At 32.2% G+C, this 25,550-nt stretch overlaps 2 protein-coding genes across 3 annotated transcripts; both read left to right on the top strand.

Moving 5' to 3' along the window:
* Window positions 1-11,833: 11,833 nt before the first annotated feature.
* Window positions 11,834-21,692, top strand: Ndg (Nidogen). 2 transcript variants are annotated; one of them, XM_088270115.1, is made up of 8 exons: window positions 11,834-12,067; window positions 15,085-15,569; window positions 15,653-17,166; window positions 17,244-17,381; window positions 17,476-18,468; window positions 18,883-19,054; window positions 19,341-19,625; window positions 19,952-21,692. In XM_088270115.1, the coding sequence occupies exons 1-8, from the start codon at window positions 11,858-11,860 to the stop codon at window positions 20,202-20,204; spliced, it is 4,050 nt and encodes a 1,349-aa protein (XP_088126241.1). In that variant the 5' UTR covers window positions 11,834-11,857; the 3' UTR covers window positions 20,205-21,692. The 2 variants fall into 2 exon arrangements, with proteins under 2 accessions (XP_088126241.1, XP_088126242.1); XM_088270116.1 differs by lacking the exon at window positions 17,244-17,381.
* Window positions 21,693-22,346: 654 nt separating this feature from the next.
* LOC148303344 (transmembrane protein 50A) lies at window positions 22,347-25,254 on the top strand. The gene is made up of 4 exons (XM_088270146.1): window positions 22,347-22,495; window positions 22,577-22,708; window positions 24,003-24,138; window positions 25,025-25,254. Exons 1-4 carry the CDS (start codon window positions 22,400-22,402, stop codon window positions 25,135-25,137), a joined length of 477 nt encoding a protein of 158 aa, XP_088126272.1. The 5' UTR covers window positions 22,347-22,399; the 3' UTR covers window positions 25,138-25,254.
* Window positions 25,255-25,550: the final 296 nt, after the last annotated feature.

Raw genomic sequence — 25,550 nt, 5'->3', positions numbered from 1 at the left:
AATAATGTGTGTGTATGTGTTTGTGATGTGTGTGCATTAAAAGTAGTTTAATCTGTACGACTAATTTAAATATGTATTTTGTTGTCCTGGAAAAAATCACTACATTTTTTATGACGCACTGTTATTTTACTGTTTTTTTTTTAATTAGTAGTTTTATTGTTTTTAGAAATATAAATCAATTAAGATGTTTTACCATACTAAAGATATGATCAAAACTGTAAAATACCCCCAAACTCAGTAAACGGGGAAGCATCGTATCCATTAAGTAGAAAAATACTTGCTTATTTCCAAATTGAAAAATACTTCCGGCTCGGCTTAACTATCGAAAGTGAAAAATGGTAAAAAAAGAAGATAAAAGGAGAATGTTGGCAAGACTGAATATATTCATGAGCTAGTTGGGAAAGTCAATATGACGCCTTCTATTTCACTGAGGGGAAATTTATTCCAATATGAAAGTGAAAATCTTTGAGTGTTTCTCTTTGGACAAAAAGTATGTCCAATGTATCAATAATATTTCGTCATGAGGATTGAATAAAAAACCTTTTTTTTCAATAAAACGTTGCCTTTTTTAAATATAAATTTGGTATGTTAAATAATGGAAAAATAGTTATTCCTTCATTTATTTAACATTCGATAATATTCACCTATAATAATGATTAACGTTTTGTACTATTTTTTGACATCTTATCAAAGATGAAGAACAATATGGAAGTCTGGGCATTTACGGGGCTGATGACCGTCATAGGCTGGTTTAAGTGATCACTTTACACACGTGTAACATTCACCAATTGTACCCATTATTGACAACCACATTACTCAAATTCTTGGAAGTTCTATATATATCAACCAATTTTGAAACATTATTCTTGAATCACTAGAACTTCACTAGAGACACCTATTGGTGAGACATTTTGAGTGTGTCCATATACTTGTGAACATGTAATTGAACACACTCTTAATGTTGTAAATAACCGTTTTACATTACCAATTTTTTTCATCGTGTTTTTCGAGGGATTCGATTCCAAAAAAGTAAGTCAGTATATTGGCGTTACGGTATACAACTACAAAATTTAATTACTGAAACGTTTCAATTTTACATGTACCCGGCCACGCATTTCTGTGGCTCAATCTGGTAAAAGAAATAAAATAGTTATCACACAATTCTGATATGCGTAATTTCACATTGAAAATCTATGAAATAGTAATGCAAATGAAAACATTGAAAATATTAAGTGGTAGGATCTGTCAAGAAGCTCGCTTTCCGCCATGAGCAACGTTTAGTATTGTTCATCAGATGGCGTTGGCCTTTTACAGTATCTACTCAATGAATTAGGGCCACGCAGAATTTCGCGCAATTTCTCAATTCAAACAGGAATAACTCAGAGAAAACCTTGAATAAAACAACATTGAATTTTATTTACACATGAACACTTTATTACGCTTAAATTATGCATATATTTTCATATAAATATAGTTAGTATTTAGTATTTCCACCTTTGGCAGAAATAACTGCCTCAATTCTTTTTGGCATACTTAAAATGCACTGTTTTATCATGTTTTTTATTTCTTCGTCTTCTGACCAAATTTTTTGAACATTTTTTTTAGACAGTCTACTGTCGGATTTGGAAATGAGTATACCTTATTTTTTAACATGCTCCATACGTTTTCTATAGGATTAAGGTCCGGAGAATTTCCAGGCCAGGGGAGCAAAGGCAGATTTTTGTTAGACAAAATTTTTATTATTGATTTAGCCCGGTGGCAAGGTGCCCCATCCTGCATGAAGGTGTATGGACCTTCTATTGGGTCGAGTGTATGGTAGAAGGGCAATAAAATTCGTTCGAGGACCTGCTTATAGGAATTTTGGTTCATTGTTCCTTCCACGAAAAACAACGGTCCAGGTAAATTGTTAATAATACATGACCATATCATTGTTGCCGGGGGTTGTTTGATAACTTTTACCACACAGGCCTCATTGTAACGTTCCATTGATGTTCTCCTGACGAATTGACGGCTCTCTGTCACGGCTTCTAACCGGCACTCATCACTAAAGATGACCTGAAAAATAATGAAAATTTAAGTTTAATTCAAATATATAAGTTTATTTACTAAAATGATATGTTGAAAATTCAATTTAAATAAATACCTTTTTCCAATCATCAACCGAGTAATTTCGATGTAGCCTGGCCCATTTTAATCGATCCGCTTTCATTCGTGGTGTCAATTTTGGTACTTTTACAGGGCGCCTGCATTTCAGATTTACTTCGTAAAGACGTCGCCTCAGTGTTGATACCGATATATTTATACCCTCTTCTTCCAATTTTATTTTTAATGTTTTTGCTGATGCACTACGGTTTTCTAAGGCACTTTGAACGATTTTTCAATCAGTCCTCGGTGTTGTTTTTCTAATCCTACGACAGTTCTTTCGCCGATTGCTGGTGGCGGGTGACTGATTTTTTATTGATTTTGAAATTATGTCCACTGTTTGACGAGAAACGTTTTCTTTTTTTGAAATTTCTCTATTAGATAGTATTCCTAATTTCAGTAGCACTATAACACTAGATTTTTTTTCCTCAGAAATGTCTTTACTTTTTCCCATTTTGTCCTTTTCAAAAAAAAACACTTGTGTTTACAAAAAAATTTTATACTTTATGAACTAAAATTAAAAATTAAGTTTTTTTCACAAGACACGATAACTATATAACCTCTCTGAACAAAACAACAACCAGAACTCAAGAAACTTCACTAATAAATGAGATAGGACTATTATTTTAACTTTCAACTATCTGTCTACCTGTGCTAATTAGGGACCTTTCTCAGAAAAAGGGTTTGAAATTTTGTAAAGGCTTAAATAATCCAGGTATATTTTACAAATTATTGAAGGTAATATACATGATATTAGATGTCAATAGAAAACTTAAAGTATTTATGTAAAATAAATATAATAATCCAAAAGATTTCAGAGTATTCAAAAAAATAATGGGTGGCCCTAATTCATTGAGTAGATACTGTAGTATGTTATATTATCCTGAATTGGTACCATAAAACGCACGACTAATAACATTGCCTTCGTGTAGTTAACTATCAACCTAACATCGAGTCGGTATTGTACCATGCCCCATGCACCATTTGGTACTGAGATAAGCGTAGGAAAAAGAAGTAAAATAATTAAATTAACTTTTTTATTTAAAAATATATTTCTTATGGATAAATTTGGGTATTATTGTTTTATTTAAAAAAATATGTATCGATAGTTTGTAGCTACTCATGTATTATAATTCAGTAGTGTGATTGATTATTACAGTGACCTTTGAAATACATACAAGCAAAGTGCATCATATCTACATTTGAATATTTATATAAACTTGTTTATACCCAGAATACAAAGAGTTATAAACTGATTAATTGCTTGTATAATCAAAATCATGGTTCATTAATCATAGTCGGTATCGATCATTGACTTCTGGCTCATTAAATTAGGAAACTCATAAATTATAACGCATAACACTAAAAATGTACTCGTATTATAACTACAAAATTATATTGATACTATAGTCAATTGCGTACACTATTTCCTGACTATTTTTTCAACGCGACCCGACAACGCGAGGTTTACTGATTTAATTTTTTTTCAAACCCTTATCCGCGCCCGATGGTGCATAGGGCACTGCATTATATAAACGCAGTGTTATCTTGATCGTTAACAGATGAAGGAAAGGTGATGAGCTCTCCGCTTCAGGTACACCAGTCCAGTGTAATATTGAATAAATATTAGAGTGAAAAAATCACTTACTCACTATTTGAACCCCCCTGGGAATAGAACCTGGGACCTCCAGATCGGTAGCCGAGCGTGCTGACTATTACACTATGGAGGCGAATATTTATTGATTTACATTTCATTAAACATATAAGTACAAATTACAATAATGTACCCTCACTGAATTTTCCCGTGCCGAGGGCGCATTTTACAACACTTATTTAAAATACTATTGTATGAAGAAGAAAAAAAGATTATGACATGCAATCAAATACGACATGACGCGATCAATTTCAGATCTACCTACCTCCATTATTTATTTGTGAATAACTCTTTTAAAGTTACTTCTTTTTTTAATGACTGTATAATGAAAGCAGGGTGTGCAACTTAATTGCGTAATAATGAAAATTCTTTTGGCCAAAAGATGTATGTGTTAGATTTTTTAAATAATGATAAGCTTTATTTTTTTGATTTCTCAACCCTATGGAATGGGTTTAGTTTGGACTTGGGAAATTTATGTTTTTCTCATGGATAGTTGAATGTAATATCGCCTACTCCTTTCAACAACGTCATAAATAAATAAAAAACTAGATTTTTCAGGAGATCGTTTTTTAGAATAGTTAAGAATATAATAAAATGTATTAAAAATAAATATCGAGCCATTTTTTGAACTTTTTACTGTGCAACTGATCTTTTTAGGTAAAACCTGAAGGTTTTTTCTCCATTTGAAAAATATTTAGTTTATTTAAAAAAATAATTAAACAATACCTTTTCTTCAAAATGCAAAAACAACACATTCTGCCCTGTAGCGGGTAATATTAAGTTAAAAATATGCCACTTTTACTGGGATGCAGTACATTTTTTGGGCATTCCAAAAACATGTACAACTGAAAATTGACGATTTTGTATATATGACGTTGTTGAAAGGAGTGAGCGATATGTCATATAAAAACCACAAAAAAAACATTTGTACACAGAAGCTGACGAAACTAAAAACATCCATCTTTCATATAACCTTATTTTATATTCTACTATTTTTCACTTATTCTTTCGATGAAAACATTTCTTTAATTTTCTAAAAACATTTATTAACAAAAAACATCCATCTTTCATATTACTTTATTTTATATTCTACCATTTTTCACTTATTTTTTCAATCAAAACATTTCTTAAAATTTCCAAAAACATTTATAAGCAATAGTCTACCTATGCAAAACAACATCCGCCGGGTCATCTTGTATGATATATAATTATAATTGATACGGGGAATCATTTCAATTGAAGATTCCGTCAAAAAGGCCTTAATTTTGAAAATATAGGCGCCAACTTTCAATTCGATGCTATTATTCTGTATTTCAAAGAATTTTCTAATAAGGGGGAGTCAGAAGCCAAATTATCCAGAATAAGTCGAGAAGGGCCCTCGTGTTGGTTTGTTATTACAGGAGCCAGGCGCTTCTGGTCCCTTTCATCGCTTATCTCTACTTCATTATTTTATGGACATTTTCCCTTCATTATGTATACAAAAACCAAATCACTTTGTCTTTCATCTCCCACTCTCTTATTTGTTTTTCTCCGTCTTGAAAGACGAAATTTGATTTATTAATTTTGACAATCCAATTATAGATGGGATTATTGAGAAGGCTTTGGAGAATTTAAATCTTTTCGTATTTGTTCTGTTATAATACTCAATATTTATTTATAATTACATTTTTTTTTTTTTGGATTATACAAATTAGAAGGGTAATTTTTGAGTTTATGAATGTAAACACGACTAGTTTCTTCAAAATCTGTAGTTTTTCTCCGTCTTAAAAGACGAAATTTGGTTTATTAATTTTGACAATCCAATTATCAGTCTGATGATGTCGGTAACGACGAAACCCGGTCGCTGGTCAAATAAAAATAAAGTGGAATAGCTAAAAATGTTGGTTTTAATCTAATAATATAATCCAATTATAGATTGGACTATTGAGAAAGCTTTAGAGAATTTACCTCCTTTCGTATTTGTTTTGTTAATACTCATTACTATTTTAATAATAGGTACTCATTGCTCATTTTCAATTACATTTTTTTTCAGTTATACAAAGTGGAAGGGCAATTTTTACTTTACTAATGTAAACACGACTAGTTTCTAGAAAATTTGTAGTTCTCGAAACTAGTCTTGTTTATATTAATAAACTCAAAAAGTGGTATTTTACAAGTGCTTTATTTTTATATTTAAATCATGTTATTCCAAAAAGTTAAGGCCAAATATACAGTGAGTGGCAGCATAATTTCCTCTTTTCAAAACGTAATAAAACCCATTGTATGAATCAGATTTTTTTATATAATGTAGGCATATTCCTAAAGTTTTGTTAAACTTAGTTTTTCAAGATCGAATCAAGTAGGTGATGTCTCGAATTCTCCATACACTCAGTAAACCGATTTCTAGAGTTTGTCATTATTCTTGCCATCATATCAAGATACTTCAAAACCATTTAACCATAGGGTTACTCAAAAAACTGATAGTCGGTTTATTCTAATACTTTATTATCGTCAGGTATTCACTTTATTTTGACGGAATCGGAAACTGCCATCGAGAAGGGTGACACATCTCGACGAATCGGGACATATGACAATCTTCATTATGCACTACTATATGTACACATGTATAAGAAAAGGAAATTGAGACAAAGAAAACAATTTTTTTAAATTCAAATATCGAGTCCACCTCCGTAGTGTAACTCCCGCGCTGGAGGTTCCTGGCTCGATTCCAAGGCTTGGAAAATGTTTTTTTTACTACCCTGAAGCGCAAAATTTAACACCTTGACCTTATCTATGTAGCGATCAATATAACACTGCTTCGATTTGATATAGTGCCCTTTGCACCATTGGATACAGCTATGGGTAAGACAGAGGAAAAGAAAATGTTTATTTATCAAAAAAAGAAATGTATAAAATCACCGATCTACTGATTACAAAAATTCATCGCGTTCATTGACAGGCGCCGCAGCGTAGTTAGGTAGACGTTCGACTACGAAACTTGCGTCGCAGGTTCGATTCCCGCCAATTGCAAAATGAATTCAAGAAAGATTTATTTATAATTGAACTGGATGTTTGTAATGTATTTTCACATTTACCTTCACTATCCTTACTTTCCTACCTGCAGACAAGCATCTAAAATAGAAGCTTTGCGAGTAATTCCTTTTAAAAAAAATATTTAAAAAAAATTGACTTCATTTATGGAAAAAAATATGTCCATTGTCGGACCTATTGCTAAGAAGAAATATCTTCCAATCAACCGAAATCAAACAAATTATATTGGTCAAAACGTTTGATACCTTATAAAGCTGTTTGCAATCAAAAAGGGTAGCTTCAACATAAAGTAGAAATTACAAAGAAGAGGGGGAAAAAGTTACAATTTACTGCTGTATTAATGAAGCAACAACTTTATATGTATTGTACATTTAATATGTATTGTGTATTATATTTATACCTAAATAACAAAAACAAATAAATAATAAACGTAAGATTACTGTACTATTTCTTTTATCAGTTCCGGTAGAGATAACGCTTTCTGAGATTCATCCATCATTGGAGAAACGAGCTGTACGCCTAAAATAAATTATTGATCACAAAACTGCAGTCAGTAAACATATCGTAGTCGTGAAGGAGAAAGTGACCAACTACAAAAACGTAAAATGTTCAGGGAAATAAACATCAATGCAGTTAGTCAATTTTACCAAGTCAGTATATTATACTTACAAGTTTGAAATCCTTTGGGACGTTTTACAGGGCAATATTAAACTAGTAAGATATCCAATAGTCAATGATCACGGTTTTGTAAAAAAATACACTTGGTCACTTTCTCCTGTATGACTACGATATTGTAATTAGAATATATCATATTGCTTTGGATATTAAGTTCATTGGCACTATATTCAAAAATCTATTTTATCAGATCTTAATGTTTTGTTTACTGCATCACCTTATACTTAATATTAAATTAAATATATTATTCAAATTTCAATTTCAATTCAAACCCTTATCCGCACCCCAATGGTGCATAAGGCACTGCATTATACAAATACAGTGTTGTCTTGATCGTTAACACACGAAGGAAAGGTACCCTCCGCTTCAGGTACCAGTCCAGAGTAATATTGAATAAACATAAGAGTGTCCCATAGTTGAAATATAGAATAAACAAAAGATCACTCATCAAAAATAATCATATTTATTGACCCCTCATGGGAATAGAACCCGGGACCTCCAGAACGGTAGCTGAGCGTGCTGACCATTACACTACGGAGGCGGACATAATAATTTTAGTATAATTCCAAAATATATTATTGTGTCATACAAAATATTTCTTTTTCAAACCCTTATGCACGCCCGATGGTGCATAGGGCACTGAATCACATATACACAGTGTTACCTTATTCGTTAACACATGAAGATAAGGTGATCAGCCCTCCGCTTTAGGCACCAGTTCAGGGTAATATTTAATAAAAAATTAGAATAAAAAGTCATTTATAATTATTTAACCCCCCCCCCCCTGGGAATCGAACCCGTGAGTACGGTAGCCTAGAGTGCTGAGCATTACGGAGGTAGATAGAAAATTATTTAGAAGTGAACTAAAAAAATATTTTTAAGGTTACTTTTTTTAAAAATCTTTCGTTTATATTTTAAAATATGTTTTTCTACGATATGATTTACAACTCATTGAAAAATGAAATTAGTTATCAAATATCTAACCTACTAAGCATTTTTTTTGGGTTAACGATAAGAAATTGTTATATATTGAATGAAATTTAATCGATTAAAACATATTTTAACCTCTCTCGGTACATGATTATAATATTTATCATTTTTATGACGACAAACATGTTGATACCGTTTTTCTAGATATTTAAATAACTCGGAACTTCTAGCCGTTAAGATCTGAAGGAACCTGAATTCAACGCTCATCATTAAGACAAAAGGATATTTATTCGGATAAAGTATCAGTATTTGAAAGACCACAACCATTAAAACTTATGAAACTTCACAAATGTATTCGAAAGTCATACCTGAGCTTTATATTATATGAACATTTAAATAAATAATATGAAGCTATTAAATATAAAAAGATAAAACCGTGACATATATGGAGAGAGAAAAAAACCCTTTTCAGGATGTAGCAGATGAAATATCTCAACTGAAGCATAAATATAACTAACTAACTAAGCATCACGCCACTTCTCCGCAGGGGTAGGCAGAGAGAATCGAACGCTACACCACTCTGTCTTTGCAAACATAATTCGCCTCTTTTACATTCATGCATCTCCTCATACATACTCGACGATTATTACGACTCCTTACCCGACCGCTTTCAAGTATTTGACATACCTGTGCCAAGTTTTTCTGTAAGCATTTATATAAAAATAACTTCCAAAGCATAAATATTACTTCCTAAAACATTAATATAACTTCCGAAATTCGAGTAATGTATTTTTCAATAATAGGTAGAATTAGGAATGTTACACTTGTATAAAGTAATCACTTGATCCAGCCTATGACAGGCTAAAAGCCCTGTAAATATTCAGACTTCCATATTCTTCTTCATCTATGTCGAGATATCAATAAATATAAAAACAATTACATTAAATTCTATGAAAGTGTAGTATTTTATCCATGTTATAATAACAATATTCTACAGTTTATCGATACAGTGATAGCTGATAGAAGATATTGATTTAATTTCATTATTTTTCACTTTATGCATCATTCAAAGCTCCCGAAACTTTTGTCGCTTTCTTAAAATAATTTAAATCAGAGATTAAGATCATACTCTCAAGAAAATACAAATGATAAATCCACAATTTACTCAGATTTGAATTTACAATACATCTGGAAAGCAAAATCTAGATAAGGAATACTGTGTAATCAGCATCCCCAATTTTGAACTTAATATTACGTACATATTACTATTCGTATAGAAAACAGCGCTTAAACCAATTTTAGATCAATAGTTATTAAATAAATAATAATAAAATTTGGTACCTGACCTGAGTCACGTAAAACAAAGTATTATAAAATTTCAATGAGTTTATCAAATTGATTTATTTAAAAAAAATATTTATTCCAGTGGAAAACAATACTTGGGTCTATGATAGAAAAGGAATTAGCTCTCTTACGAAATGCGAAAGAGTTTTTTTTACACAGGATAAAATAATTATGAAGATGGTTATTTTATTGACTTAAATATAAATGTTTATAAATATATTTCATTCATTCAAACCCTCATACACATCTCACCCCAATGATGCATTGGGTATCTCACCCCATTGCATTGGGCACTGCATCATATAAATGCAGTGTTATCTTGATCGTTAACATATGAAGGAAAGGGGATCAGCCCTCCACTTACCAGTCCAGGGTAATATTGAATAAATATTAAATTTAAAAAATCACTTATATTTCTTTGACCCTCCCTTGGGAAACGAACCTGGGACCTCCAGTACGGTAGCCGAGCATGCTGACCATTGCACTACGGAAACGGATAATATATATATATATATATATATATATATATATATATATATATATATATATATATATATATATATATATATATATATATATATATATATATATATATATATATATTTATATATATATATATATATATATAATTATTTCAATGTTACAGCCACAAAAAATATTTTTTAAGAACATGTGAATGAGGTCAGTCTTCAGATGTTTTCAAATATTTTAAATGATTAATATATTACTACCATATTACTTAATATTTTGTAAATATTAACGAGTAAGATATGGGAAATATTTCATAGCTCATCCTGTGTTAAATTTGTTTTATATTGAAAAAAAATTGTAAGGAAATATCTAATCTCTACCTCTGTTATGAGTATTTCATTATTAGTGTAATTTTTAACAGATTCTTTCATAAGTATGGTTTACAATTCATAGTATGGCTTAAAAAATAAATACTCCGAGGATTTTAAACAATTCGAATATGTAACTTGACATTTATATCGTGGTGTGCCCCGAGTTTCTTACAATTTGTCTTTGACTTTCTCTTTCCTTTTGATGTTTCCCTTTTCCTATTTTTCTCCCTTCCGTCCCTCTTGTTTTTTCACAAATTTACAAATGTGGAATTTCGCAAGTAGAATAGTACAAGTACTTATATTGTGTAACTCATTTACATGAATGACTTGGTGATGTAACTACTCTGAAAAATTCATAAATAAATATCAAATATCATTAGTGAACTAGAACGAATAAGAAAATGCATTTAAACATATATTTATTAGATTTCTAAACACACTGAATATTGATAACCTAAAAAGAGTTTACTATACCATTGTACACTCACTACTACAGTATGGCATTGTTGGATGGGGTTGAACTTATAATAACATAGTGAACTCTATGGAAATAATCCAGAGAACAATAATTAGTTATTTTGAAAAAATAAAAAAAAATCCAAAAAAATTAATATTTACGAAATTTAATGTCCCAAACAAAGAAACCGTTTTTAAGAAAACCGCGATTTTTCAATTATTAAAGGGTGACAATAATTTGAATTTAAAAAAGTTTATCCTCGAGATTCTAAAATGATTTTGCAACTCCAAAATGTAATTCTAGACATTTTCAACAAAACTTCTAATATTTAGGAATAAAATACTACAATAAACTCCCTTAAGAAATGAAAAATTAGAAGATATCAAAATTCTTAAGAAAAAAATTAATCCCCTTTAGGTACTTGTTTAAAAAAATATATAAAAGAAAAGAAAAATATGGAAGAAATAATAAATAAGGAACAATAAACCTTGAGTGTAAGTCCCTATCTAAGCACAAGAGCTTTGTCTCTTTTTTGGAGAGGCACTGCGAAACTAATATTATAAGTTTGCCATATGTATAAATGTAGAGAAATTGTATCAAATTGCATTTTTTAATCGTAACTAGATTTAATAAATAAAATAATAATAAAAAAAATGTTTTTCTTTAATTAAAAAAAATGTAAATTTGAAACCCCTGGCAATGACCAATATCGGATACAAAGTTTACCCTAGCGCGATAGTCCTTCTCGCTACCGATCTCGAGTAGAGAGTAGAGCCCGTCACCATGAGGTCGCGCGCGCAGCCGCTTGTCGTGCCACTGTTCCTGGTCTTCCTGTTGGCACCCTTCCCGTGCCGTGCCCTCTCCCGGCACGATCTGTACACGCACGGACAGGGTCTGGACCAGCAGCTTCCCCCAAATGATGACACCTCATCAGAAGAAGTGCGCCTGAGAGTGCCCATCACGTTCTACGGGCAACAGTACTCATCCATCTTTGTAAGCGCTTATTTTTCTACTTTCCATATTGTCAAAATATATGTTTATATCTCCCAATTGTATAACATACTTTTTTATCACCATTTTAATACTATCACTGATAGAATTTTACTCTTTATGAGTAGATCCCTTAATATTAATGGCACAAATAATAAAATAACACAAAATGCTGACGGAAGGTCTGCTGATGACAGTCAACAGTCCACCTTCTCCTGAGGAGTTTTACGTGATTTCCTCACAGCAATAAGCTGAGATGTTCCTGATTGGCCCACACTAGATTATCCCTCCTGTTCCCAACACAGATTCAAATAAAAACATTTTTAATTAGTTAGAAGAAACAAAAATCCACTTAATGATCTGTAAACCTTGGACATAATAATCGAGGTAAAGAATAAATGCAATTCACATCTAAAAAAAATTGATGGCAATACCATAAAGATCTATTAGATTTAGTGGTGTATTATTTAGAAAATGTGACAAGACGAATAAGACAAATAAATGAGATATGCGACAAATCTTGATTAACATAAAATATTGAATCCATTGTGTCTATCGTGTTGTATACATATTGTATTGTTTTAAGGAATCAACTTAATTCATTTATTTTTAACTATACATATCCGCTATCATTTTTAAGATATATAAACTATATATCCTATAAATCCTTGTACAAAATAGGCAAGGAGAAATTGCTAAGGCAAATAAGTATGTATTTTTAAATAATTCTTATATATTTTGTTCATATATTTTGTATAAAGAAAAAAGTACCTTTAGAGAGTTTCGATAAATTTTAATAGCCCTTTTTTATATTATTTGCTTGAATAGACTGATAGTGATTGGTATTAATAGTTTTTTTTCACATTTTTTGACATTCCAACATAGATGAAGAAGAACATGAAAGTCTGGGCATTGACAGGGCTTATGACTTGTAATAGGCTTGGTTAAGTGATCACTTTACACACGTGTAATATTCTATACTACAAGTATTTAATGCATCGTTTACTTTGTGATATGGTAGTATAATACCCTCCTTCATCATTCGCTTTGGGTAATACCACTTAAAAATGCAGTCATGACTACCGGTTTCGAAATAACCATTCCATCATCAGGAAAACTGTATACCTGTGGTGTAAAGAGTGTGGTATCAATAGTCTCCGATCGATGGCATTCCGTATGCTCGAGTAATCGTCCCAACTTGGTCAACAAACTGCCGTTTCCAATTCTTTCGGCACAAAGTTCGAGAACATTGAGAACAGTTTTAGTAACTTTACGTCAGTCTTTTTGTCAAAATAGTCTGTAAGGATGCCTCATATTTGCTTAGTCTTCTTCTTATATTTTTTTCATACATTTTGTACACCCAATCGTGCAGTGTTATCTTGATCAGTCCCACGCATCAGGTACCAGTCCAGGGTGATATAAAATGAATGAAATAATTAAAAATAACTTGTTTTTATTTTGATCCCTAGGGATCTAATCTGGGTACTTCAGCAAGTCAGTTCAAGGTCGTATTAAACAAATACACTTTGCACTGATATTTTTGGCTTAACGCCTATTATTAAGAATCACTAAATCTTAAATTTGAAGCGCAGTGCCGGTCAATCTGCCGTCGTCTAATTAATGATCATGATAATACTATTTCATATAATGCAGTGCCCTATGCACCACTGAGTGCAGATATGGGTCAGAAAAAGTCCAAGGTGTACTTGGTTACAATGAATAACCACAATATACTTACCAATCTAGAAATGAAACTCATACATACACATATTTTAAGCATCATTTATTTTGGTTAATTATTTTCACCCTATCCGAAATAATGTATATTAGTATATACATTCATGTATAATAGTAAGAATAAGGTGTATAACCAGATTCAAACTTAAAAATTACGAATCTACTCACTCAAACATATAACTTTATTTTTTTAAGTGAGTAGTGTGTAGTTTTCTATAAACACACAAGTCATAAAGTCCGCGTTTTAATTTTTTATACGTCATATCATTATGTTATCCTTTTTACATGTATAAAAAATATCTTACCACGTATTTACAGACCAAAAGAAAAAAAAACAATCCAATCCCATGACATCATAAATTGTACGGTTTCACTTCTCCGGAAATAAAACCCTTAACATAATCGAATGTAACTTGTGAGCGAATGATCTCTAGAATGTTTGTCACCCATCGACTTTCATTATACATTTAAGATATTTGTTCATTGTACTTGTTGGAATTGTAAATTGATAATGTCGGGGCTATCAGCAAAGTTCAGAGTTCGACGAATCGAACTATTGGTAAAAACAACGCTAGTTAGTAAAATTTATGAAGACGATATATCTACAAGAATATAATATTTTCTAGTTTAAAATTTTTGAGCAATTAAGAATAGGTCAACGATAGTTATAACTCAAATTAATATTTATAGCCCTAACCTCGCAATTTCCCATTTTATAACATGAAAAATAACATTTTTATGTACGTTAAATCACAATTTTTATTACAATGTTGTTGTATTGAGAACTAAATTTAGCCTATGCATGGAGATAACAAGATTTTTTTATTCATATCTCCATTATAATAATGAAACGTCTATTTGATGTCGAAGTATGAAAGTCTCGGCATTAAAGAGTTTACAATCTGTCATTAGCTAGTTTAAGTGATCACTTTTAACTCTTTCTAACATTCACCGTTCTATCCACGATTGACGACTCATCATCCAAATTTCAGAAAATTGTATTTTAATTTATGCCTCAATTAAAAATATTAATTGCATGTCGTCAAAGTTAAGAATAGTTAGTTTTAAAGATGAGATATAAAAAGTATTTAAAAAAAGATTTAATATTAAAAAAAAACATGATATAAATATATCCAAGTTAACAAAAGTGGAGCAAATCCAGAATTTATGAATAACATTTGGAAACTCAAATTATTATATTCGACATTCATCACAAAATAGTTGTTTTTATAAAAACGACAATTTAAAAAAAATATTTTACCAAATATACTTTTTGTTTTCAGGTAAACATGAATGGACTTCTCTCATTTAGAACAGATATTCCAGATTTTCTGAATATAGAATTTCCACTAGAATATCCAGTAATCGCACCCTTCTACAGTAATGTCGATACGCGAAATACAGGAAATGTATTCTATCGCGAAACCCAAGATGCTTATATACTAGCAAAGGCTACCGAAGATTTGCAGAAATATTTCCCCTATCAAAATTCTCAACCCACTAGCGTTTTCATCGCTACATGGACTGACGTAGGTTATCACCCTCGGGGATCCGACAAATTCAATACGTATCAAGTTGTAATCATTAGTAATGGTAATGAAAGTTACGTAGAGTTTTTGTACCCTGAAGATGGCATTCAGTGGATTCAAGGAGTAGCCCAAGTTGCTGGACTGCCCGATGCTAGAGCCCAGGTCGGATTTGTCGGTGAAGACGAAAGATATTTTTTACTTAAAAGCTCTGGTACTGACCATATTAGAAAAATAGCTCAGTAAGTATTTTATCAATCAATTAGAAATAGGTACCTTTATAAAAAAATTATATTTTTATACAATTTCTTGTTCAATTTTATAGTTCATCTAATACTGGAATAGAAGGAATATATGCGTTCCGCGTAGGAAATATTGACAGTGGTGAAAATATAGAGGCACCAATACACGAAGAAACTGCAGCGGACATCAAAAATATTGCGTCTACTTGCTCAACTGGGGGATCACATCAATGTCATATCAAAGCTCAGTGTGTAGATTCAGAGAGAGGATTTTGTTGCGTTTGTGTTCCTGGATATTACGGTAATGGAAGGTCTTGTTTAAAAAATGACCTACCCTTAAGAGTCGATGGAAAAGTGTCCGGAGAATTGAATGGAGAGCTTCTCGAAAGCTTGAACTTGCAAGCTTATGTTGTCATGTCGGACGGAAGGTCTTATACAGCACTATCGAAGGTCCCGGATCGTTTTGGATACGATATGCAGACGTTAAATATTATCGGAGGAGTCATCGGCTGGTTATTTGCTAAACCAATAGGAGACGCTAGAAATGGATACCAATTAACCGGTGGCGTTTTTAATCACACGGCTGAGATATTGTTCCACTCCTCAGGCCACAAAGTAATAGTGAGGCAATATTTCAAAGGATTGGATTTATTTGACCGGCTGCGTATCGAAGCAGAAATAAAAGGATCGATCCCTACAATTCCTCCAGCAACTAAACTTGAAGTGTTTGATTATGAAGAACAGTATTCATCTCCCTATCCGGGAAAAATTATCTCTCAATCATCTCGCACTTTTAAGAATAGAGGACTTCTAATCGATTACCCGTTTACCATAGATCAATCTTTTACGTTTGATGTATGCGAATTTTCACCACCAGAAGAGAAAATGGTCGATACTTATACACTAAAAGTTGCCAAAAACTTTCTAGGTTACGAAAGTAGAGAACAAATCATGAGATATGGTATGAGTAGCAAAGTAACTCCGCTCGGACAAGAAGATCCGTGTATAAAAGGAAAGGAAACTTGCGGAGAACAAAGCTCATGCGTTGTGGAGAATGATAATTATAAATGTGTATGTAATCTCGGATACCAATATATTTACCCTCAAGACTCTAGCCCCGTGTGTGTAGATATCAATGAATGTTCTACAGGAACGCATACATGCGATGTCAATGCATATTGTATCAATCAAGAAGGAAGTTTTAGCTGTATGTGCAATGATGGTTTTCGCGGTAATGGTGCATCTTGCGAAAAAGTTTCTGCCTGTGAAAACCACCGTTGTGATCCAAGCGCACAATGTTATGAATCTCACGGATCACCGTTCTGTCACTGTAATGACGGTTTCACGGGAGACGGAAATCGCTGTTGGCCATTATCAGAAGCAGGATGCGAAGTTCTACAGAACTGTTCACCATTTGCAAGATGCATTAAATCTGAATACATACAGTCCTTCATTTGTCAGTGTCTGGAAGGTTACTCGGGTGACGGTTATACATGTGATGTGGAAAAAGTTGAAAATACAACAGAATATGTGGAAGAAGACCTATTTGACACCACAACGATGTCTAATGTGGAAGAACCACACGAAAGTACCGATTGTAAGTATTTCTTTCTTCTTCATTATTTAATTACTCTGGTCACATTAATTTTTGTGAGTTTTGTATTTATTTTTCAGTATCCTTTCCCCTTCCTCAATGCTTCAGTGCTAATTTGTGCGCTTGCCCATGGACTTATATATACGATAGAAGATTAAATAAATGCCAACCCGATCCACGCTTCCCCCATGATACACAAGGACCTTCAGGCTTCCAATGTATCTATATTATATAATATTTACATTTTTTGTGAAGTTCAATATTTTTAATATCTTACATTATCCACAGAGTTCAAAAACAATATTTTTTTAGTGTCCTGCAATGTTGTCAATCGATGCCATCCATATGCTCAGTGTGTGTATACTCCACACACCGGAGACTATCAGTGTCAATGTACGGCTGGATATGAAGGAAATGGAATTGAATGCTCCGAAGAAGAAGTGTCCTGTGAAGAAGTAGACATATGCGACGCTCACGCCGTTTGTTCTTATGACCCTGGCGTGTCCAAATCTATTTGTATATGTAACCCGGGTTACACTGGTGATGGAAACATTTGCCACTCCCTTGCGGATTGTAGGTCTTCGGAGGATTGCGAGCAAAATGCTGAATGTACAGATTTAGAAGGCTCCTTGAGATGTGTATGCATTCCGGGATATATGAAAGATGCTCAAGACGCGTGTGTACCTGAAGGAGGTACATGTAGTGGCGCGATCTGCGCAAAACATGCCACGTGTAAATGGGATTCGGATTATCAAGTACACTATTGCGAATGTGACTCGGGATACCAAGGCAATGGATTAGATACCTGTGAGCTAATAACGAGGGGCTGCAATGTCGTCAACGATTGTGGTTTAAATGCTTATTGTTCATTAGATCGCCAATCAGAAACATATAAATGTTCGTGTAACACCGGCTTTTACGGAGATGGATACGAGTGCACATCGGAATCTACATGCCAATATAACAATCAATTTTGCGCCTCCACTGCCAGCTGCGTGGAACGAAATAACCAATATGTGTGCGAATGTAATCCCGGTTATATTGGTAACGGACGATCGTGTGAAAAGGCTCCTAAACACGAAGGCAACTTTTTGCTTTTGAACCAAGGTATGGCCACATTGCGAGTTCCATTCGAACCAACAAGTGATGATCCTGGAAGACCGATTCATATTTCGTACATGCAGATGGCTATTGGACTGGACATTGACTGTGCAAATGGTAAAGTTTATTGGAGCGATATCTCCGGGCGAATGATCAAAAGCTCAAATTATGATGGAACATCGATGAACAGCTTCTTAACTAATGGTAAGTGCATATTGTTTTAACAACTTATGTAGCAACTTTTAGCATACGAGTTAGCTATTTTGAATTTGAGATACGCCTCTAGCTTTGAGAAACTCCTGTTAAAATATTATTACACGCGCTTTATTATTGCTGAAAGAATTAACTCTCAATATGAGAGCACACTTGATTGTGTTGCTTTTATAGGATTTTCCAAAAACTTTGTCTTCTCATTCTGGATTAAATTTCGTATCGAAAATATTATTCGGTTAGATGCTCAACAGGATCGAAATGACGAAAAAAATGTCACGTATATATTTTTATAATACATATTATTCAGCCTGATTTTGAGCTATTCATACTTCAAATGGATAAATACAATAATTTAGGTGTGTGTCATTTCAAAATTACATTTTTAAGTTTTTTTTATTATTTTAGAAATTATATCTCCTGAGGGAATAAGCATTGATTGGGTTGCAAGAAACATATTCTGGACAGATTCAAGACGAGATACTATTGAAGTTGCAAATTTGGAAACCAAAATAAGGAAAGTTCTCTTCAACACCAGCCTAGTCGATCCAAGAGGAATTGCTGTACATCCTTATAAAGGGTAAAATATAAAAAAATACCTAGTAACCATTTTTTATTTGGCTAACATGAATTTCGTTATTGTCTTCTCAGAGGTGGCACTTTTTTTCTACAGCGCATTGTTTATTATTTACGAATTTCTGAGCTTCATTCCTAACAGTCAACATTATTGATATTACCGTTACCCCTTCAATCGCATAATTCTTCATCAACCTAATACATTTCGCCAAAAAAAATTAGATGATATGTCAAATAAGCGCTGTGATGTCTAAAGGTTTTATGTTTTGATTGTCCTTTTTTCATTGCAGAAAAATTTTCTGGTCCGATTGGAATAGAGACAGTCCCAAAATAGAGTGGGCTAATATGGACGGAACAGGAAGAGGTATATTCTTGAGTGGAGATTCAGTACATTTGCCAAACTCTTTGGCAATCGATTTCAATACTGACGAGCTGTGCTATGCCGATGCTGGCACCTTTAGCATCGAATGTGCTCATATAGACACCCTCAACAAGCACACTGTAGCTACGAATTGCAGTTATCCATTTGGCTTGACGATAACTGATGATTCTTATTATTGGACTGATTGGAAATCGTAAGTATATTTTCAAATTATCGTGCACAGCGTTTTTGAGGAGATTATTGCAAAATATCTCTATCACATCTTTAAATATTTATGTAAATGCCTGCAAATGTGCTTTACTCATTGCACACATGATCTCGATTTCAATTAACTTTTTGATGAACACACGTTGTTTTTACGAATAATTTATTGTATGAAATATCTTGCATTCATATAAACATCGCTTCAAACAATGATATGCACACTTAATATATGTATGTTATCATGACTTATTTTTTATCGCATACAAAAAATGTTATCGGGTCATGTTTATTCTTATGTGTACGTCGTGTTTTCAGGCAAAAAATTGAAGGCTTGGATAAAAGAACAAACCAGCGTGTAAAGCCTCTCGATGTTCCTCTCGGAAGTGGAAGCGGAAACAAACTGTATGGAATCGCTGCAGTTCCGGAACAATGCAGGCCTATATCAAATATTTGTCAATATGACAATGGAAAATGTCCCGCTGGCCATCTTTGTCTTCTAGATGGGAAAGGAGGGAGGAAATGTGTGTGCGGGAGAGCGACGACTGGTCCACCCCTGTGTCAGGAATAAAGAAAGGATTTATAATATCATCTACATCCTTCATCGTCATAGTCCTATTTTTATAAACCGTTTTCATGGGAGATTTGAGAGTTCAAAACTGGGCTATTCATTTTTTACAGTAGAATCACATTAATCCGGCAATATATTTTTAAAAAATAAAATGAAATAAACAACAGTGAAATAATCAGAATACTCGAAAGAAACGTGGAAGACTGGATAATATAATATGAAACGAAAATAAATCATAGTTAAACGTGTGAAAAATTATATTTATACATTTGAAGTGCTTTTTATACATGTTAATTTTATTTATTTTTTAAGTGGCTAGTTGCTAAACAAGGTGTTTTTTTGTTGTCTCGCCCGTCCCGCAAAAACAAACAAACTTGAAACGCTGGATTCACTAAATTCTGTATTATTTTACTATCACATCGGTATTAGAGTATAAAATAGTTAATAATATAATGCATTAATATAAGCAAATATTTTTAAATAAAAACAAACAACATGCGCATATAGAATTGCTGTGTGAAAAGTTAAATTCCATGTAAACATTAAATTAATTGTTATTGCATTCATATTTTTTTAATTAAATTTTAACTTCCAAGTTGATAACAGTTATATATTTTATATAGGTATATACCATACATATAAAAGAAAAATATGAAGTGACATGAAAACACACATTCGAAAATAAGGTTATCAAATTTGAAGATAAGTTAACACTTTTTCTTACATTTAAAAAAAAATGAGATCAAGAATTTAACATTATCAATGTCATGTTTATACTGATAATTAATATTTATAGACATTTATGTATGGGTACATGCTCATTTGGTTTTCGATTAAATATTTCATCTCCGGTTATTAGAGTAGGTACCTATGTAAATAATGTAATACTAAGTTTTTACAACTTTTTTATGTTTTGGATTTTGTTTAAATTTTTAGCAAGAAATTCTTTGAACTTTTTTATTCTGCAAAATGAATGAATTTTATGTATTCTAAATTATAAGCCGGCCCAATCAAATGCTTCAATATGTTTTTTTTTGTTTGGTTCGTTTTGATTTATTATTCTTTTTCTATCAGAATAAAGGCAATCATCGTGGTAATTTTTACTTAGTGGGACCACTCTCTTAGTTTCTTTTGCCAGGATATACATCTTCTTCCTGTGTTCTTGATTTTAAATTTTCATATTAAACTTGAGAATGAATTGAGAGCTAGTCAAAAGCCAAAACCAAAATTAATTGGCTAATACCGAGGAGGCAAAAATAACATAATAAATTAATTAAATTACTCGCCATTGCCTAGTTATCTAAAGGGAGAATATTAAAAAGAGCAATAGTGATATATAAGTATTGGGGACATCATTTCAAATTCACATCACAGCAAATTGCATTCCAATAAATATTTTTAACTTCCAACATATGTAAATTAATATCTACTTTATTAAATATTATGAGTGTAAATAATCATTTAACAATAAAGTATTTTATAAGTGAACACGTAATTTCATTTAAATATTTATAATCGTCTTGGCGTTGTTGAGAGTATTTGGAAACTGTATCGATGGTTAAAATATCTACTGAATATCTTTGTAATTTTTATGTGGCGACTTATAACTTATTCATCCCCCATCCCGATCCTTCTCGTGTATTTTCTATAAAATAATGAAGAAGAAAATGTAAAAAAATTGTCAAGCAATTTTTTTACTTTACATTAATTTAATAATATTTTTACTTGGTTTCTTAAAAGGACAAGAATCAAAGTCAAAGTCAATTATTCCATTTGGGGTCATTAAAAAAAATGCGCCATAAATCAATTGAATTAAGATTGTGTGAAATAATTTTAAAACAAATTAATAATTTTTTTTACTCTTGATTTTTTGACTTAACAAATTGTGCTAATCATTTCAATTTAGTATCCTAGTTTCTCAAATTTAAATTTTTACCTTGTTTTTCAATACTTTTTTTGGTTTATAACGGATCAAACCCTAATTCTTTTTAGAAACAATATTGTGAATACTTATAAAACGTAGTTCTCCAACTAACCCCGTTTTAAGATAAAACCCTGCAAAAGTAAGTACGTGATTGTCATGTCATCTATGTTTTTTTTGGAGTATGGCAAGTATTTGTTTGACAGTTTCCGATAAACTTTGTCATTGAGAGAATTCGCGTTTTGTTTGGGCGAGCGTTTTTCATTCTGTCAGTATGAGTTGTTTTGAAAATTTAAATATTCCTCCCTGCATCTGGTTCCAAGCGGAAAATAAACGAAATGCCATAGCTTCTATAGGAGCGGGATCATTGGTGAGATTTTGGTTTAAACTCTCGCTGAATGTAAATCAAATTCTGTAATGGTGAATCATCGTTGCATTTCATTGTTTTCAGTTCTTCATTGGATGGTGGATAATCATTGATGCCGCTTCTGTTTATCCGGGCCAACTCCCGGCTGCCGCGCATGTTTGTGGTATATTTGCCACATTTTCTTTGCTGATGGTCAATACAGTATCGAATGCACAGGTAACATTACTATCGATTTTTATGTCTTAATCTACGATTTGTCGTTGATGTCGCAACATGTGTACTGTAATTCATGTGTACTACATTCTAAAATTCTCATTCTCGTGGTCCCGTGGTTAGTGTCGCGGACTCTTGGGTCAGAGTTTCTTGGTTCGAATCCACTCTACCACGATTTGATACCTATTTTCAATAATGAGCCGCTTAGGCTCACAGAAATAGTATGAAATTGAAGTATTTTTGTAAAATGATAAAATCACAAATACTTATTTTTTCATCAAAAAAAAACCTCAAATGAGAAGTTCTCTCCTTTTCATAGAAATTTGCCCTTGCTTGCTTTACTTATCAAAATATTCATCATTTTTATGATGGTACCTTGACTACGCCATAAAATTAGAGAAATATAATCTTTATTGCCTTAACCAACAGCATCATAGCCTCCAAAACTAAAAATTGTTTACATCAACAAAAATGTAAAACCTACATAATAACTGTAGTATTCAATTATAATTTATATTATAATTCAAGCAACTTTCTTAGATTTAATTATGCATTTACCGTAGACATATTTTTCTTAAAATAACCTTAATTGTACAATCACGGATTATATGCTTTTGATAGCTTTCTGAAAAGATTCTAGGTTTTAAAAAAAATTAAACATTTTTTTCCTATCAGTTTTTGCTTGAATAAATTTGCTTGTATGAAAAATTCCTCCTATTTCATAAATATATGTAAAAATGCCATAATGCCATCAAAGTTGTGTAATACAATAATATTTAAAATGTGTTAATGTTTAAGTGCAATATATTAAGGTCTACCTCTAAATGCGGAACAGTAGAACTAGAATTATATTATATCATTGCTTCCGATCCTTCCACTATCTTTCCCGGAGTTCATTAAAAAAACACAAAATCTCCCGAAAGGGGTTTTCAAACCGATGCCAAACTATCTTAGTTTTAGTAACATCTTATTTAAACACTTATTTTACATTTTACCAGCAAGGGTTGCATTGTCTCCTATCTTGAATTCGCACAAACTAATCTGTACTTCATTTGACAATAACATTATTTAGGTCTATAATGCATCCCTTTCCCACTTATGACGACATTAAATGAGTATGCATGGGCGAGAGCAGGACAGCAATCTGTGTTGTGTTTTATATTTTTGAGTTTTTTTATGTGACCCGCCGGCGTACCCAAAATACCTTCTGCGGCCCTTGATGCCTTTTAGGTTTGACACCCCTGTCATAGATCACAAAAAGTTATGGAATAAAGTTTTTTTTTTAATTCCATTACAGGTTAGAGGAGACACCTACTCAGGGGGCTGCTTTGGACCCCGCGGAGCTCGCTTGTGGTTGTTCCTTGGATTTGTTATGGGCTTCGCATCCCTGATTGCTGCATGCTGGATCTTGTTTGCCAATTATGTCAATATCAGTAAGTTTGCTACGTCTTTACAATCTTTATATTTATTTCAAAATGATAAATATTTAATAAAGTAATTTTTATAAATTTACATCTATCATGTGGTCATTTAACACACTCAGGATGGGAAAGGTATTTCTACCCGTTCGGTCGATTGATGCTTAAGGCTGGGAAGTGTATTTTCACCTTTGCGCCGGCCTAATTTAAAAGTCAGAAAAAAAGGAATTTCACATGAATATTATGTAGTAATCTCTTATTTGTTAAGGTACTATGTATACACAATTATCAAATATGTACTGTCGCCAGCGGTGGTCCGCAGGTGTAAAAAAACACCCATCTAAAATATGTTTAGATAACAAATAGTGAAACACTGGCGTACCATGTTTTGTTCATTCCCATGTATGTATGAACTACATACTTTCATGGCATCCGAAAAGGGCAAAAATAAATGCTTAAAACTACCAGTCACTGCTAACGAATATTTATTGACTGTTTTAAAGAAAATGAAGTTAGTTTGTGGTTCCGTGGTTAGGGTGATGGACTCTGAATCAATTTCTTTCTTGGAACCCACTCTTATGCAACTGAATTCCTATTTATAATAACCAACCTCTTAGGCCTACGATGACAGTAAGAAATATTAAAATATTTGTTGATTGATAAAAACACAAATATTCATCTCTTCAAAAAAATAAAAATGTAAATACTACACACTCAAATCTAAACTATTCAACACCAGCTTAATCTGTGAAGTGTCCAGGCATGGTCTAAAAGTTTTACGATTGAACCATCATGCAGAATTTATCAATTTGAAATTGGCACATTTTTGTGTTTCATCTGGTAAAGATTTAAACATGCATTGTGATAAGGTAATGGTTTATCATCTAGTTATCTTTTGCAGAAGACGAAAATGTGCATCACTGGCCAGGAGTTGGTCTCTTTCTGCAGAATGCATTCATCTTTGCTGGATCCCTTGTCTACAAATTTGGACGTTCTGAAGATCTTTGGGGTTGATAATCTCTCGTTTAGTATTACGTAATTATAATTTTAAATTATCTCTCCAGTGTAAACTCACATTAGTGTATGATATGTAACTCATTTTCTTAAATAAATTATCATTTTTCAAATTTACTCGATGGTTTTAATGTGCATTCAATTTCAGTAACCTCAGCAAAGATAATACAAATATGAAAATCTTTGAGAAATTCGTTAAAAATTTGTTATATTTTAAAGAAATTACTTATTTATACTCCTATAGTTCATACTTTATATTGACACTATAGTATTATGCCATCACTCTAAAGAAATATATAATTTAACACAGTCGGCATAAACCTACAGGAATTTTTTTAGATTCTCCTTATAAAAATAATATTAAAAATATTATATTATTCATAAAAATCCAAAAAAATATATATGTACTCTTT

Source organism: Brachycentrus maculatus, unplaced genomic scaffold, assembly GCF_059751285.1.
Source record: "Brachycentrus maculatus isolate JH-2025_06_01 unplaced genomic scaffold, ASM5975128v1 h1tg000372l, whole genome shotgun sequence".
NCBI classification, from domain to species: Eukaryota; Metazoa; Arthropoda; class Insecta; order Trichoptera; family Brachycentridae; genus Brachycentrus; species Brachycentrus maculatus.
Note: the sequence above shows the minus strand (reverse complement) of the source record. Positions and strands in the feature narration are given on the sequence as shown.

What these genes read in the sequence shown, in the direction of transcription:
- Ndg (XM_088270115.1), top strand. Translation starts at nt 11,858, where the DNA reads ATGAGGTCGCGCGCGCAGCCGCTTGTCGTGCCACTGTTCCTGGTCTTC. An exon ending in GCTGTACATCCTTATAAAGG is followed by an intron (nt 19,055 to 19,340) that starts GTAAAATATAAA and finishes TTTTCATTGCAG; the next exon opens with AAAAATTTTCTGGTCCGATT. An exon ending in TATTGGACTGATTGGAAATC is followed by an intron (nt 19,626 to 19,951) that starts GTAAGTATATTT and finishes TCGTGTTTTCAG; the next exon opens with GCAAAAAATTGAAGGCTTGG.
- LOC148303344 (XM_088270146.1), top strand. Translation starts at nt 22,400, where the DNA reads ATGAGTTGTTTTGAAAATTTAAATATTCCTCCCTGCATCTGGTTCCAA. An exon ending in CTATAGGAGCGGGATCATTG is followed by an intron (nt 22,496 to 22,576) that starts GTGAGATTTTGG and finishes CATTGTTTTCAG; the next exon opens with TTCTTCATTGGATGGTGGAT. An exon ending in ATACAGTATCGAATGCACAG is followed by an intron (nt 22,709 to 24,002) that starts GTAACATTACTA and finishes ATTCCATTACAG; the next exon opens with GTTAGAGGAGACACCTACTC.